Source organism: Medicago sativa, chromosome 8, assembly GCF_051527215.1.
Source record: "Medicago sativa cultivar Bolivia chromosome 8, Bolivia_mono, whole genome shotgun sequence".
In the NCBI taxonomy this organism is placed as follows: Eukaryota; Viridiplantae; Streptophyta; class Magnoliopsida; order Fabales; family Fabaceae; genus Medicago; species Medicago sativa.
This window is the reverse complement of record NC_140756.1, coordinates 59,153,371-59,170,451: the sequence shown is the minus strand read 5'-3', so window position 1 is coordinate 59,170,451 and position 17,081 is coordinate 59,153,371. Positions and strand designations below refer to the sequence as shown.

Here is a 17,081-nt window from a genome sequence, read left to right as displayed (position 1 = left end):
TTTTCAACTAAAAAGTCTCACAAAATTCACATTCACAGTAATCCATTGAAATCTATAGATTTTTTTGGTGGTGGCCGGGGTTTGAACCACGGACCTTGCATATTTTTATGCATTGTCCATACCAACCGAGTTAAGCTCACGAGGACTGAAATCTATAGATTTTTGAATACCAAAACAATTTTTAAGTTGTGAAAAATCTTAATTGAATACCAACGGATTTTGTTAGACTCTTTAAAAAATCCTGAAAATCTTAATTGAATGCCACCGAAATTATTTCTAATCTTTTAAAATCTTGATTGAATACCTCAAGATTTTTCTATAACTAAAAAATCTTTTAAAATCCTACCAAATCTCAATTCAATACACCCCCAATTCTAGACCTGATCCTTGATACGTCATCTTGGAAGCATAGTAGGATGTTGTTTAATATGGATATGTTTTGGATAAAGTTTATATTTAGATGAGTACAAAAATGTAACAAATTAGATGAGTATATTTATATTTACTTTTTCATTATCCCAATTATACCCTTAATCAATTTCTTCTATAATAAAGATTGTTGTTGGTGTCATTAAAAAAAGGAATTTAGATTATATGTTTTTTGTTATATTGTTGGTGTCATTGAAATAGATACAACAACAACAACAACAACAACAACAACCAAGCCTTATCCCACTAAGTGGGGTCGGCTACATGGATCAAATGACGCCATAGTGTTCTATCAAAAACCATATTTGGATCCAGCTCATTGACCTCTAAATCTTTTCTAATGGTTTCTCTAATGGTTTTCTTAGGTCTTCCTCTACCTCTTTTAACCTGGCTCTCCTCCATTTGATCTACTCTTCTTACAACGGCATCTACGGGTCTTCTCTCTACATGTCCAAACCATCTAAGCCTATTTTCTACCAACTTTTCTACTATAGGTGCTACCCCCACTCTCTCTCTCTAATGGTGTCATTCCTAATCCTATCCTGTCTAGTCTTACCACTCATCCAACACAACATCCTCATCTCCGCTACGCTTACTTTACTCTCGTGTTGGCTCTTAACCGCCCAACACTCCGTACCATACAACATTGCCGGTCTGACTGCTATCCGATAGAACTTTCCTTTCAGCTTAAGTGGTACTTTCTTATCGCACAAAACACCTGAGGCTCTTCTCCATTTCAACCACCCAGCTTGAATACGATGATGTACATCAGCTTCTATTTCTCCGTCATTTTGTACTATGGACCCAAGATATCTAAACCGCGTAACTTGGGGTATGATATGATCTCCAACTTTCACCTCCAAGGTAGACCATCATGGTTAATTTAGTTTGTTATAGCTTGAAAGCAACAAACATTCATATTTTTTAGTTTTAATCAAAATCAAAATTTCATAAAAAAAACACCGTTCATAATTTTCAAATGTTAGCGCAATAAAAAGAGTTTCGCTAATTTTTAATAATGGATTTTTACACGAATAATTTATTGTATTTTGTTTTTGAATTGAACTCATGGCGATAATTTTATTCACCAATTTTCTAACAATATTATATATTTTACATATAATTCACTCGTGCGAAGCACATGTGCGCAATCTATTAACAAATAGATAAGAATAAATTTAAATATTTAAATAAAAGTGTACCAAACACGATATGAGTATATATATGTCCAGTTTTTTTTCCTTTATCATTTAAAAAGTATAACAAACTACATGAGTATATCTACTTACTTTTTCGTTATCCCCAATTATATCATTAAACAATACATAATAAAGATTGTTGTTGTTGTCATTAAAAAAATAAAAATTTATATTATATATTTTTGTTATATTATTGTTGTTATTGAAATAGATAATCATGATTAATTTGATTTGTTATGGTTAGAAAGCAAAAAAAACATTTATATTTCAACTTTTAATCAAAATCAAAATTTCATAAAAAAACACCGTTCATAATTTTCAAACGTTAACACAATAAAAAGAACATAAAGACAGTGCGTATTTTTCATATGATTTAATAGTCTTGGACCTATTTACATATCATAAATTAGTTTAGAGAATTAATTAGATGTCACGTCAATGTTGGCTAATGATTGTTTAACGGCAGGATTTGATTTAAGAAATTAAAATAGTTTTAGAAGTTAATTATAACTCCTATAAAAAATACTTTATTATAACTTTTTTTAGTTCATTGATCTATTTTAAAATTCTAAAATAATTCAAGAATCTATTTACATAGCCCCCTTAATTGTATTTTTTTTTTAAGGAAGAAAAAGTAGTACATTTACAACTCATGTTATCCCCTAAAAAAAAAAAAAACTTATGTTATAGGAGGTATGTGCAACCGTATAATCTATGCCACATCCATATGATAATCATTTACTAGTTTTTTAAATCATTCAAAGATAATTTTTAGTTTAACTACCTACTTTATTAGGAAAAGAGGCCACAATTAATTTGGAGTTAGCCAGAGCCCAGAGCTAATTAAAGTTTGGCTAAAATTGTTCTAGTTAGATGAAATGTTAACATCTATCGAAAACTCACACTAAATTGATGATTTGGAGTTCAATCCTAAAATTTTGTCAATTTTTTCTAATTGAGTTAGAATTTTTGGACATTTCATTTGTAATTTAATTAAATGACAATAAGCAAATCTTTAATTATTAACCGTGAATTCAACCATGATAGCTAAGGAACATAGTTTCACACCTTATCTTATCCACATCCTACAAGACAAAACTTAAGTAATCTCCCACTCCCACCATCATCATCATCATCTTCAATGTCATTGGTGCAAAACAACTCCTATAGCTCATTCCTCCAATGGCAAACAACAAAGACATTGAAACAGTGATCAGAAGAGTCACTTCTGTAACCAACCACCTTGTTTCCTCTCCAACATCAATATCACCACCACCTCAACTTATTTCCTTGTGTCACACTTCAAGTTACCAACGTGTTCATGGTGATGTTCCTTCTCATGATGTTGTTTGGAAGGTTATTCCTTCAGATGATGATGAAGGAAAGGTTTTCACTGACATTGTCTATGAGAAATCCGTTGGTGAAGGAATTGCCAAGGTTGTCCTTCCACCTTTCTCATTTTCTTTTTGCTTCACGTTTTTGTAATTTAGTAAATATTTTAGTTACTCTAACTATTACTCTCTCTTAGCTAGGACCATTTTGAATTGCCATATTTGAAGTTATTTATTAACATAAGCACTTGTGAGACTGTTTGTATAATTTAGGGTCTAAGTTGAAGAAATGTTGGGAATTTTGCAGATTAGTATTAATAGGCCTGAGAGAAGGAATGCTTTTCGACCTCACACGATTAAGGAGCTGATTCGTGCTTTCAATGATGCTAGAGATGATCCCTCTGTTGGTGTCATCATTCTCACTGGAAAGGTATACCTTTTCTGCTACTGCCATTTACTTTATTGTTTTGTAAAATTTATTTTATAGGGCATGTTGAGGCAAGAAATGGATCAATTGCCACTTGTTAATCCAATCATTATCATACAACTAGTTCACCATTAACTTGTCATGTGACTTAAGCATGCTTTCAGTGATTATTAGATTGTTTTGTTCAAGTGACTTTGGATATTCCATTGGTTTTATTTTATCAGCAATTGACTCAGATATAAGCTTACCATGTTGTCACTTGTCATGAAATGATCAACTTGATGGAAACAATTATTGTTTCTTAAATAATCATATGATGCTTTCAGTACGGCTATAAATCAGTGTTTTCAAAACCAAACCATACGGTTCAACCGGTTGAACCTTGAACTAGACTTTACTGCGGTTTGATCCCAGTTTCGTCCAAGTTCAAGCAGTTCAAATCCGTTGACGTGACTCAGAGGTCTCGTCATTTCAATATTCGTTTCAATGTTTAAAACACTGCAATTAACATATATATATGATTTGACCATGTAGTTTGTCACTTAAGACACAATTGATCCTTAATGCAGAATTGAATGGTTTTAATGATATATTGATGATGTAGGGAACAGATGCGTTCTGTAGTGGTGGTGACCAAGCCTTGAGGACTCCAGATGGTTATTCTGATCATGAAAATATCGGTCGCCTTAATGTGTTAGACTTGCAGGTATATACCGATTTATTCCAGATTTTTCTATTTGTGTGAATGAAAGTGATTCCCATTACTCAAGGTATCTCTTTGTTATTTTTGAGGCATTCATTTCAATGGAGAATGAATCTTTTTTGTTTTCCAGTATAATGTTGTTTGAGAAAATCATACCTTTTTGTCCGTCAAATTGTAAGGGCCGGTTAATTTAGTCCTCAAATTCACGAAATGGCAATTTAGTCCCCTAACATCAGTTGAAACCAATGAAAAACTGATATATTGTCTTTAAAATTATGGTGCTTGATTCTGGATAATGATTAAATTGACCAATGTTCTCTAATTTAGTAGACTGAATTGTTATTTCTCCAATTTGAGGGACTAAATTGCCCAACAAGTCTCAAGTCAAAGGACGAAAAAATGCTTATTTACTCGATGTTGTTTCCATGATTTGTAATGAGAAAAATTTCATTTCAAGTTGTTCAGAAGTATCACATGTCTCTTTGTTATTCTTATACGTTGATCTTCATTCTTTTCTCCTATTACAGGTGCAGATTCGCCGCCTTCCAAAACCAGTAATTGCAATGGTACTATCACTATTTACTCCAAATCTCACTTTTTTGTGCACAAAGCCTTCTGCAGCTGCAAATTATTTGCTAACATTAACACAGGTTGCAGGGTATGCTGTTGGAGGAGGGCATATATTGCATATGGTTTGTGATCTAACCATTGCAGCAGATAATGCTATCTTTGGCCAAACTGGTCCTAAGGTGCTTCAATAATTTGCCATTTTCATTTTAACATTTGTAGTCATCAAACATTTAATAACAAGATAAGAAAGTTTATTTCCATCCCCTTTTCGTCTTTTGTAACATCTTGTCTTTGTATCGATAAAGGTTGGGAGCTTTGATGCTGGTTATGGAAGTTCTATCATGTCACGTTTGGTGAGGATTAAAGTTGTATGATAGATTTTGTTTGCTATAGCATTTTGATGTTTGCAATCCAAAAGATAAAAAAATGTGCTTCTCAATACAGGTAGGTCCTAAAAAAGCACGTGAAATGTGGTTTCTCACAAGGTTCTATACGGCTGTTGAAGCAGAGAAAATGGGCCTTATCAATACTGTTGTACCAGTAAGCTTCTTTCCATTCCATTCATAGAACACTCACCACTGTAATTTTAGTTTCTCCTTTAAGGTTATGTTTGGAATTGCGTCAACCTTCCATTTCTCGCGTTCGAATGTCTTTTAGACATTATGTTTCTGAAACTACAAATTGCAGCTTGAGACTTCACGTGCGTTCAACAGTTTCTCACTGCAAATACAAACAGACATCTAGTCAAAATCACTCTTCATTCATTATCATTGTATTGCATGGAATACAAACAGTGATACTAAAAACATTAGCAGAATGACACATGTTACTAACATCAAATAGTTAATGCAATGTTTTGATTTGGTGTAGCTAGAGAATTTAGAAAAAGAAACAATCAAATGGTGTAGGGAGATACTGAGAAATAGCCCAACCGCAATTCGGGTTCTCAAGGCAGCTATTAATGCAGTGGATGACGGGCACGCTGGACTTCAGGTATATCATTATTAAACTTGTTTTAGTGGTTATTTATGATTAACATTTCATACTATATACTTTCTAAGCAAGAAAGATGCTTAATCCTTCCCTTAGAGCATATGTATGCATATTTTATGTTGTTTTTATGTCAATTATAGGAAATGGGTGGAAATTCAACATTGATATTTTATGGCACTGAAGAAGCAAATGAAGGAAAAACCGCATATATGGAGCGAAGACGCCCAGATTTTTCTAAGTTTAATAGAAGACCATAATTTCAAAAGCATTTATAAATTATATGTAAGTTAATTTTTGTTATCAATTTGGGACATGGACTTCAAATCTATAGAATAAACTGATTTGGTTCATCAGTTCATGTTAGTATTTGAGGCTGGTAAAAATTGATTTGTGAGCTCTAAAGCAAAAGAATGTTTATGATGTGTCTTTTCTTTATTTTTCTGTGTGTATCAGTCGGTTGAAATTGCTCTTATACAAACTATTATGTCTATAGTTTAAAAGTAAAATGCAATGCAACAGAATAAATAATTAATCGCTATCGATATGAGTTAGGAATAAGAATAAAAAAAGAAAACACTCTTTGAAGGACCATAGCTATATCATCATGGTATCAGAGCCTGGTTAACCATGTGCTTGGATGGGAGTTGAACTCAAGACCACTTGATGAAGCAGGACCTGACACCATGAAGGAAACCAACTGGCCCAAAGAGTTCAATTTGTCAAATTAGTATATTAATGATTGATATCAAATAACGCAATCAACTCTGGCTTTTCGTTTGACACATTTTTATTTGCTTCAAATTTCCTATGATGAAATATAAAAAAAGAAGCAGGACTTCCTATTTCAACCCCAAATTATCTATTTATTCACTTTAAGGGGAATTCTTTTAGCTACCAATATAGTCGGTCCAATGTATTTGTGCCTAAAACGAATTTTAAAAGAAAACATTTTAAGTGTGTATTTTTCTTTCACAAAAAAAAGTGTGTAGACATAGAAACATAAAAATTAAGAACACAAAATGTGTAATTTTTATTTGAGGCATGTCGAACCCTAATTTTTTCTCCTTCATCCACTAAAGAGGGGTGATTTAGGATCAGTTTTGACCCAAAATCATCCCTCTAACTCGTTTTTCTCTTTCCTTTTTATTGAAATAAGTGATTATCACATCTATTTCGTTTTTTCTTTCGTGATTTCGTCGTCTTAGTGCGACTTTGTTTTGTTCATCATTTTTGTGCGGCGTTGTTTGTCTTTTTTGTTTCGTTAAGGTATTTGTTCGGTTCAGATTGTCAGATTAGCTTCGATCCAGTGCAGATCCAATAAATGACTTTGACGTCATCAACGTTGCAAATCCGGAGACATGGGTATTCCGGAGACTTGAATATAATCATATGTGTAGGCTTTTGTACTTTGCTGTTTTATGCTATTAACATGGATGTTGTGAGTTTTTTTTGCTGATTCATCCTTTTTGTTTTTAGCGAATTTGCATTGTATCGATGCACTCTATCAATTTGAATGAATGAATATCATTTATATTTTTAAAAAAATATGTATATCGATTCATCGGGTTGTGAGAATTTGTTAGACTCAACCTCATTAATGCAAGAACTTTTTAAAAACTAATTTTTTGTTTAAACTAATAATATATGTTGAAAATAATATTTAATATATACGTTACTTACCTATTCTCAAACCGTGAAATATAAAAAAAAAAAAAATATTGAATTCTAACATAAATATAAATTACTTTTTTTATTTTGCACATTTTAGTTGCATACAACTTTTTTTTTTTTGAGAGATAGTTGCATACAACTTACAACCTATCTTGATATATTTCCAAGAAATAACATCATATTCATAGAAATTTGAAGAAAAAATAATGTAAGATACGTATAATCAATAAAGTAGCTACCTTTGGGATCAAACTTGTAACATGAGCCAAAAGTCTACAACTCTTCATTTAACTACTAACCGAACTGAGCGGAAAATATTTAAAAAATTTGACTTGTGAAAATATATTTAAAGAAAAAAAGATTCAGAGGCCTAATATGAGGACAACACTTAGGTGACATTGTGGCGTCAATGTCATGTAACCTTTTCCAACCACAACATACTACGTGTCATCCTTTATTTTAAAAGTAAAACAAAGAAACAAAAAAAACTAATTTAATGAGAAAAAAAGAGAGAGAGGAGACAAATGGAGATAAAACAAACCTCATCTCCCCCTTCACCCTTCTTCTCCCTCTGAAAACAAAAACCGAAGACAGATGGTAGCGTAAGAGATACGGCTCACCACCATTATATGCCTTTCCGATGAACAACGTTCTAATGATGGTGGTCGGTGGAATCAACACGCAAGCAGATTGAAGGGAGGAAGAACAAAGGATGGCATTTTAGGGATGAATCAAGTGTTAACGGCAGTGTCAGAAACGACAACGAACGACGGTGTGGTTACGGATGCGCAGTCAGCTTTTCCGAAAGGTCGACGTATTCTTAATGAGAATTTTCTTGCCAATGAGGTGGTTGATGAGACTCGTAAGCTTAAAAATGGGTTACTTCTTTTTAGAGTAGATTTTGAAAAAGTTTATGATTCAGTTGATTGGGTTTACTTGGATGATGTTATAGGTAAAATGATGTTTCTGAATCTGTGGCGTAAGTGGATGAAGGAATGTATAGGTTCGACAACAACTTTGATTTTGGTTAATGATAGTTCTACCGATGAATTTTCTTTGGAAAGGGAGTTGTGTCAGGGCGACCCTCTTTCTCCTTTTTTATTTATGTTAGCAGGGACAGGTTTCATGTTATGATTATGGGTGAAATTATTTTTTTTTGTTTTGTTATCAGGTTAGTAGGAACAAGCAGATGGTTATCACACATCTTCAGTTTGTTGATCATACTTTGATTATGGGGAAAAAAGTTGGGCTAATGTTAGAGATTTGTGGGTCGTCCTTCTTCCTTTTGAAGTTATGTTTGGGTTGAAAGTTAATTTTAATAAAAGCTTATTGGTTGATGTTAATGTTAATGATTCCTAGTTGAATGAGTTTGCCTTGGTGTTGAATTGTAAAATCGCTTGGTTGCCTTTTGTGTATTTGGGTATCCCTATTGGTGGTGACCCTTGGCATCTGAATTTTTGTGATCTACTCCTAAATCATATTATAGCTAGACTGACAAGTTGGAAAAACAGACATCTCTCTTCATGTGGTCGGCTAGTTCTCTTTAAATATGTCTTGTCTTCTCTCCCTATCCATGCGTTTTCCATCTTCAAGACTTCCTCAAGTATTGTTTCCTCTATTGAATCTATTTTTAATAATTTTTTTTTGAGAGGGGGGGGGGGGGGGGGGGGGGGTTGAGGATGTTAGGAGGAAGGTGGGTAATGGTGTTAATACTTCTTGTTTGACAGATATGTAGTTAGGGGATGTTACTTTTCGTGATAGATTTAGGAGATTTTTGATTTATCGGAGAACTGTGGATGTTTGTGGCAGAGTTGTTTCAGTTTGGGTGGGGGGAGGGTGGTCAGGCTTGGAAATGATGTCGCCGGTTATTAGCTTGGGATGAGGAGTTCTTGGGGGGATTGTAAGGATTTGCTTGACAATGTGACTTTGTAGAATACTTAGGACGACAGGTGGCTTTGGCAGCTCGATCCCAGTGCAGGCTATATTGTTAGTGGTGTTTACAATTTTCACACTGTCTAGGAACCGCAACATTTTACTCAAGTTTCTAATTTTCTTATAGCACAAAGATGTCCCTTTGAAGATATTGTGTTTTGCTTGCCGTCTTTTTCGTAATAGGCTGCCACCTAGGATAGTTTGTCTAGACGAGGAGTAATCTCTCACGATGTTCAGTTATGTGTTACTGGTTATGACAACATTGAATCAGCAAATCATTCGTTTTTGGGGTTGTAATGTCTTCAACTCTTTTTGGCATCTTGTGTGTAGTTGGCTTGGGTTCCTTTTGTGATTTCAGACCATATTTCCTCTAGTTTGGTTATTCAGCAGGTGTGTTTAAAGCTTGACGATCCATGATGCATTTAGTTTGGCTCTCTTATGCGTGGGTAATTTGGAATGAAAGGAACAACATGATTTTCAAAAATAAGACAACTTCTTCTCATCAGCTTTTGGATAAAATTAAATTGATTTCTTACTGGTGGTTAAAGGCAAAATATGTTAATATTGTTTTCGGTTATCATAATTGGTGGCTTTCTCCTTTTGGTTGTCTTCGTATTGGTTAATTTACCTTTTGTTTTCTTGCCGGTAGGTATTTCGACGGAGATTGTTGTTTAAACCCTAAACAAACTCTAGTGTTGTTCTCTGGTACGCCTTGTGGTAGAGAGAATGCTCTTTTGATATTAATCTATTTCATTCTGGGTTGTTCAAAAAAATAAAATAATATACTAACGTCAAGATGATAATTAATGTGTCCTCTTTCCGCCTTTATTAGCAATGAACAATTAAATGGTAAAAATAATAAAGTGAAAAGTAAAATTGGAAGAACCTTTTATTTTTAGATAAGGTCAAGATTTTTTTTTATAGTATCCAATATTGTTTGTATTATTTAGGTTTGTTCCTATTTTAATGGAATTTAACTACTTTTTAAATCAATAATTTTAATAATATTATGATGTGTTCGAAGGGTATAAAATGAAAGAAAAAGTCTAGCACAAAAGGGTGTATTTTTCCTATACCAATATTTTGAAAGAAATAGTTTATCTATACCAATATATAAACACTATTTTGTGCAGTAATTTTCCTTTTCAATTTTACTCCTTCATATAAACTATTTTATTATTTTTATTTAAATTATCACTTAAAAATTTAATTAAATCGTTTTAGAAAAGAAATAATCCAACGTTATTTTGACCTTGTATAATTTTACCCTTTACATTATGTTTAATTAATTACTCCCTCCGGTCCTTATTATAAGAAAAAGTTGACTTTTTAGGTTCATTGTGTAAGTGATGTATCTAGTCTATATTTATAACAAGATACATTAATTATTCTATGAACCAAAAAAGTCAATTGTTTCTTATAATAAGGACCGGAGGGAGTATTAGCCTATCGTTTCTTGTTGATAAAAGTGAAAAGACAAGCACAGTAATACCCGTCTTGATGCTAGTATATTGTTATAGACACTTAATAAAAACATCTTTTACCTGAAAAAAAGAAGATAAATTAATGGAATTACCAAAAAACAAAGTGGTGGTTAATGCAAATAGAAGAATTAATAAATATGACGTTGAAATTAATTCTATTTGAAATAATTTTTTTCCAGAACATTTGAAATAAAATTCTAGCTAGAGTACTAGAGTAAAATCAAGAAAATATTATCAAGAAAATATTTATGACGTATTTATCAATTTCGGTATAAAAAAAGAAAAAAACAATATCAATTGCGTATTAATCTGTAACGAGTCATAATCAAATAAATTGATTAGGGTTTATTGAAATATTCCAGTAACCTTACACTGAAATAGTAACCTTATAAAGGTACTCTTCTCTCATTGTCCAGTACAAAGTGAAGCTTATCATTGACCCTAAATGACCAAATATTGAGTTTTTGATCCTTTTTAAAACTGTTATTCAACAAAACATGTTTCCAATTTTGAATAAGATTGAAAACACTACCATTGCCCATAGGCCACTTCCTCAAGGACATTGTGAACTCACTAAAAGAAGGATCCAACACAACCACTTCTATACCAACCGGATTACCTTCTTGATCCCTTGTATCTAATGTCGCCTTTTCTGTCGCAGTGAGAAAATCAAGTTTGTCTCTAAATGGCAAGGAAAGACGATTTTTCTTTTTGTTGAGATCCGACTCAAACAAGTTCTTACGCATGATATATCTAACATCACTACCATTGAACTCTTTAATCTTGTTCTCGACATGAATAGGCAATATTGGCGGCGGCGATTCCTTATCTTTCCTTTTTGATTCCATCTTCTTCGTGGGCTTTGGTTTCGCTCTTCTTTCTCCATAAGACATGTTACCTTCATCACTTGGGCGACGCCTTTTTATGTTATTCACTTTCTCATCTTCCCTTGTGCTTTGTGAATTGATAGGTAACTTTGTTTCTTGACACCAACTTTGATTGATTTTCTCAATTTGTGCTAACTCTTCTTTGGTATAATATTGTGGACTAACTTCAGATAAAACATTAGTCAAAGGCAAGTTAAATAGAGGGTTGAATTTCTTTTCCTTATTTTCCATCAATGCATTGATCTTCTCGATAGCCCTAGCTTTCTTTTCCATCATGGCTTCCTTAATTTGTTTCTCGATATCCGTAGTTTTCTTTTCTTTTCTCAATAATGCGTTGTTGTGTTGAGTATGATGGATAAAATTCTTTCTCAAGTGAGTAAGTATATTTATAGAAGAGTGTTTATGGAGATTTAAAACCAAAATTCTATAAAGTTCATACTTAAAATAAGGAATAGTTTTAGATAAATTCTGGATATATCTCGGTTCTAAATATTTTGACAAGCTAAACTATCCACATTGATTTGCTCTCTCTCTTTTTCCTTTCTCTCTTGTGAGCCGTCACAAAAACCTTAGTTTCTTCTCCTTTATCCACCAAAGAGGGGTGATTTAGGGTCAATTTTTGACCCAAAATCACCCCTCTAATTCGTTTTTCTATTTCCCTTTTATTGAAATAAGTGATTTTCACATCTATTTCGTTTTATTTTGTGATTTCGTCGTCTTCGTGCGACGTTGGTTGTTCGTCTTTGTGCGACGTTGTTTGTTTTTCTTGTTTCTCTCAGATATTTGATCGCTCCAGATTGTCAGATCAGATTTGATCCAGTGCAGATCCAATCAATGACTTTGGCGTCATCCACATGGTTATTCCAGAGATTTAAATATAGGCATTTGTACTTTGCCGTTTTATGCTATTAACATGGATGTTGTGAGTCTGTTCACAGATTCATCCTTTTTGTTTTTAGCGAATTTGCATTACATCGATGTACTCTTTCAATTTGAATGAATGGATATCTTTTATTTTCTCAAAAAAAAAATATTTTGACAAAATAACAAAAGATTTGATATAAAAAAAAATTGCTATCAAAATCATAAACATCTCAAACTAACCACCGCGGTAAGACCATCTACAATGCAGCACTCCATTTCGGTGCTTAAACGGGTCCCGACTGTACACGTCATTCGTTTTATAATTAATACTAAATAAGCACCCAATCTCTCCAACCCAGCACCTCAAAATAATTATTAACTGGGTCTCTGCAATAACTCTATATCATTAAATTTTAACAATAATTTATATATTCATTCATAATTATATAATTTTAAAATATTGATGTAATTTAATTATAAATTATGAAAAAAAGTTAAAACTTGAAAAACCAATATAAAATAAATTATGATAAATTATTTGTTGTTTTGTTTAAATCTAATCACTGTATCTTTATTTTGTTTTTTTTCTTCCATTCAGATAGCTAAATTATTTGTTGTTTTAAAAAAAGTTTTTGTTGAAAATTTAATATTGATCGATTAAATATTACTCTTGCAACTAATATATAATTTACTTTTTAATACTAAAATAATACAACAATGGAATAGAAAGAAAAAAATTGAATTAATGGTACATATGGGACCTATGTGTAATAGGAGAGAGAGGGTGCCTATAAAAGCACCCATCTTTATAAGCACCCTATTAATTGGTATCACAATAGGGGAAGGACTCCCCATTGTAGATGGTCTAACAATTTTTTTTTTTTTTCCTCTTGTGTTTTTTAACCCTCCTTAAATATTTGATTATTTTTTTGACAAGAAACTTGCGTTGTCAACAAATTTGAAGATATATTTTGTCAAATTTATTGAAGAAAAAGTCGGTTTATGCTTGAATTTTTTTTTTGTTACAAAGTTTATGATTGAATTCTAAATCTGGTAAAAAAAAAGTGTGATTTAATTCAAAATGAAAGATTGAGTTATCATAACAAACTTGCTGTAATTTTTTTTTCCACAAAACGTACTTTTTTTTTGTCGTGAAAACGTACTTTTAATTTATGATTATTTGGACAATTATTAGGACACGATTTTTTTTTTAACCTCGTTGGCCCAGATTATTTAATTTTTTTTTAACAGCCAATTGGAAGGGCATTAAATGAACTCAGTTCATTTTTTTTTTTTAGAAATGAACTCGGTTCACATGAACGATAGTTTAAAATTTTTTTTCATAACCAAAATTTTAGTTTATTTTGAAACCAAATGATTCGATTAAAGTAGTTAATGTTTATTTTGAAATTAAATGATTCGACGCGAGTAATTCTTAATGAATTCAATTAAAGGAATAATATTAATGTCCATTTATTTCAATTTTTTATCTCTATTCTTTTTATTTTATAAAGCACCACTATACTTTTTTTTAAAAGGCCAAAAGAGCAATATATTAACAAACCAAAACCGACCACTTCAGCACAAGGTATACTGAAGAAAGTCTGTCAAGGAAACAAAGTACAACAATAGTTCAAGAGCATGCGAAAGCAAAACTAGATAGGTAACTGCTTATAAACAAAAAATAGGATTTAACCTCCATAATTGGTAATCAAAATCGAAAACATATTTCGATTTAAACCACCAAAAAGACTGAAGCTTCACCCTTTCACATAAGACCTGCAAGTTTTCATCCTTTTGCTGAAAAATATGTCTATTACGCTCTTTCCAAATAATCCCAGTAACAGAGAACCAAATAACATAAATGAATTTTCTAACTTTATGCGAAAAACCCCCTAAACTGCCAAACTGAGTAATATGGTCCACGTTACTTCTATTCAAAGCTATGTTGCAACTGAGCCAATCAGTAATAATATACCAAAGTCTGCCAAAAAAATTCACATTTAACAAATAGGTGATGAACGTCTTCATTATTGCCACAATTCTCCATACAACCCTACTCGTTGGCTGCTAAGATGTGCATCTTCCACAAATTATCCCTTATCGGCACTCTATTACGCATTAACCTCCAAGCAAAAATAGACACCTTAAGAGGGACTTTCTTTAGCCAAACAAAATTGTAATCATTCTGGCGATCATTGTTGTCCATTTTTATCAGTTTATACAGAGTAGCACATAGAAGAATGTAAATGCCAAACCCAATGATCTGTTGATCCAACCTGCAAAACCACCGATGTTAGTCGCTCAACACACTCCCTTACCAACTCTTCCTCCCAAGCGAACAACCGCCTACGCCACTTCCACGCCTCACCATTCACCCCCACCCGATAGTAAACATATCCTCCATCGACACCAACTTATTATCAGCTAACTCATATAATCGTCTAAACCTAACCATCAAAGGCTGCCCCTCCAACCAGGGATCTATCCAAAATATAGTAGAATTCCCATCACCCACCTTCTAACTAATATTTTCTCTCAGCCACCCTCCATCAACCTGACCAACACCCTCCCAAATAATATTCATAGTTTGCCACCAGATCGACTGACTCCCCTACCCACACACAAGCGTCGTCCTTCCTGGCCATATCGCACACACAACACTTTATACCATAAACTACTCGTATCATCTAGCATTCTCCAACCCCCATTTGTCAAGCAAGGCTAAAGCAAACTCCTTTAAACTCCTAACCCCCAAACCACCATGTTCTTTTTTCAAACACAAAGTGTCCCATGCAATCCACGATATTTTCCTAAAATCCTCACACTCGATACTTGAGGGGGCCTTAAAGAAGGAAAGAAAGTAGACCGACATAGAGGACAACACAAACTTAAGAAGAATCACACGGCCTTCCATAGACAAATTTCTACTTTTCCATCCTGACAACCTTTTCTTAATCCGATCCAGCAACGGATACCGAAATCTCAGCTTTCTAGGATCCCTACCAATTGATAGCCCCAAATAAAGAAACGGTACACGACTATGCTTACAATTCAACACCAAAGCCGCTTCATGCAACCATAAAGCACCACTATACTTTTTTTAACGCTATCAAAAACAATTACTTAACATTTATAAATAATCAACATGTAAATTTATGTCTGAATTTATGATTAAAATTACCTCGTCAAATACTCTTGCAACTGAATTGTAGGCAATTATTTCCGGTCTTCAACTTTTTTAATCCAAACACATGCAACATGTATTAATTGAATTTGATTTCAAAATGACAATAGATATGATACACTGTGGTTATATCAATATTCTTTTATCTGCAACTGAAACTTACATATTTTACATTCTCCAGACTCCTACTATGAACCATGAGTTGCACCCTATTAACTATGGCGCTAATAATTAAGTGTGTATATCTACTTGCATATCGACTCATTCTACTTCTTTCAACTTACATATAATGAAATTTTCTTACATTTCTCATTTGTAATGACAAAAAAAAAAGATGCAAGGTAAACTATCAAACTAATCTAATTATAAACTTTCTATTTTATTCCACAAAATGTTAACTTTATTTGAATTCTCTTTACTTTTTACAACAACCAACATTTTTTTATCTTTTTTTCTTTTTATTATCTCTCTATCTACCTTTTATCTTTCTCTTCTCCCTCAAATGGAGGTGATGACATGTCATGTTATGTGACATTATGACTTGTCCATGTTGATGTTGTGTCACATTGAACTCTAAATGAAAATTTGACACTGGTTAAAAACTTAATTTTTTATGAGTTTGAACTTCTATCATTGAAACTCTAAAACTAATTAGAAATCTAATGCTTTGGATTGATATGAGTAAAGAAGTTGGCTGTCATCCCACGATCAGGACAGTCTAGTTAGGGTGATTTAGTAAACACAAAAACTTAAAACATCGATTATTATATAACTTAGCAATTATCTAATTTTGGTCTTCTTTTGAAATTAAATGATTATCTAAATCTTATTATTCAATTATTACTAACTTAATTATCAAATTGATTCTGACTAACAATTAATATATTACATAACCTTAAAATATTCGACCATTAGCCTAAATTAATCTATTATCTCAATCCAAAACGTTTCTTGATCAAGACTTTAATCTATTTTTGAGTTTCATCCAATAATGGATTATCCCTATTTAACTAAAAGATTATTCTGAACCCACTTGGGTTGGTCTGGTATTAGCTTGGGATCTGGAGTGTATCAATTTAGGTGAGCTAATTTGTCTTTAACTTATTCGAAAAACTAAAAGATTATTCTGACAAACTTTCAACATTAACTAATTGATTACACCACCTTGTTTCTTGTCCCGTTCCTTCTCAGATCCGACAGGATTTGTTTCGTAAAATAAAAAAATAAAAAACTATCCTGAAAAAGTATTGACCATTGAGTGTGAATAACACAACTATTTTTTACTGACATGTGAGCAAGATGGTGATGATTATTATATTGGCTTAATTGCAGTTTTAGCCCCCTAACTTTTCCAAAGTTGCGATTTTGGCCCCCTAAGAAAAAAACTACAAAACCGCCCCCTAA

The 17,081-nt window shown here is 32.6% G+C and overlaps 2 protein-coding genes across 3 annotated transcripts; one reads left to right on the top strand and one right to left on the bottom strand.

Moving 5' to 3' along the window:
• Positions 1-2,759: 2,759 nt before the first annotated feature.
• On the top strand, positions 2,760-6,002 carry ECHID (enoyl-CoA hydratase/isomerase D). Of its 2 annotated transcripts, XM_085732630.1 has the most exons (9): positions 2,760-3,065; positions 3,267-3,389; positions 3,991-4,092; positions 4,617-4,655; positions 4,740-4,838; positions 4,965-5,012; positions 5,104-5,199; positions 5,530-5,652; positions 5,793-6,002. In XM_085732630.1, exons 1-9 carry the CDS (start codon positions 2,811-2,813, stop codon positions 5,907-5,909), a joined length of 1,002 nt encoding a protein of 333 aa, XP_085588756.1. In that variant the 5' UTR covers positions 2,760-2,810; the 3' UTR covers positions 5,910-6,002. The 2 variants fall into 2 exon arrangements, with proteins under 2 accessions (XP_085588756.1, XP_085588754.1); XM_085732628.1 differs by having other exon boundaries at positions 4,617-4,838.
• A 5,123-nt stretch (positions 6,003-11,125) lies between these two features.
• On the bottom strand, positions 11,126-11,920 carry LOC146900006 (B3 domain-containing protein At3g25182-like). Its single transcript, XM_085736895.1, has one exon. The coding sequence runs from the start codon at positions 11,900-11,902 to the stop codon at positions 11,126-11,128; it is 777 nt and encodes a 258-aa protein (XP_085593021.1). The 5' UTR covers positions 11,903-11,920.
• Positions 11,921-17,081: the final 5,161 nt, after the last annotated feature.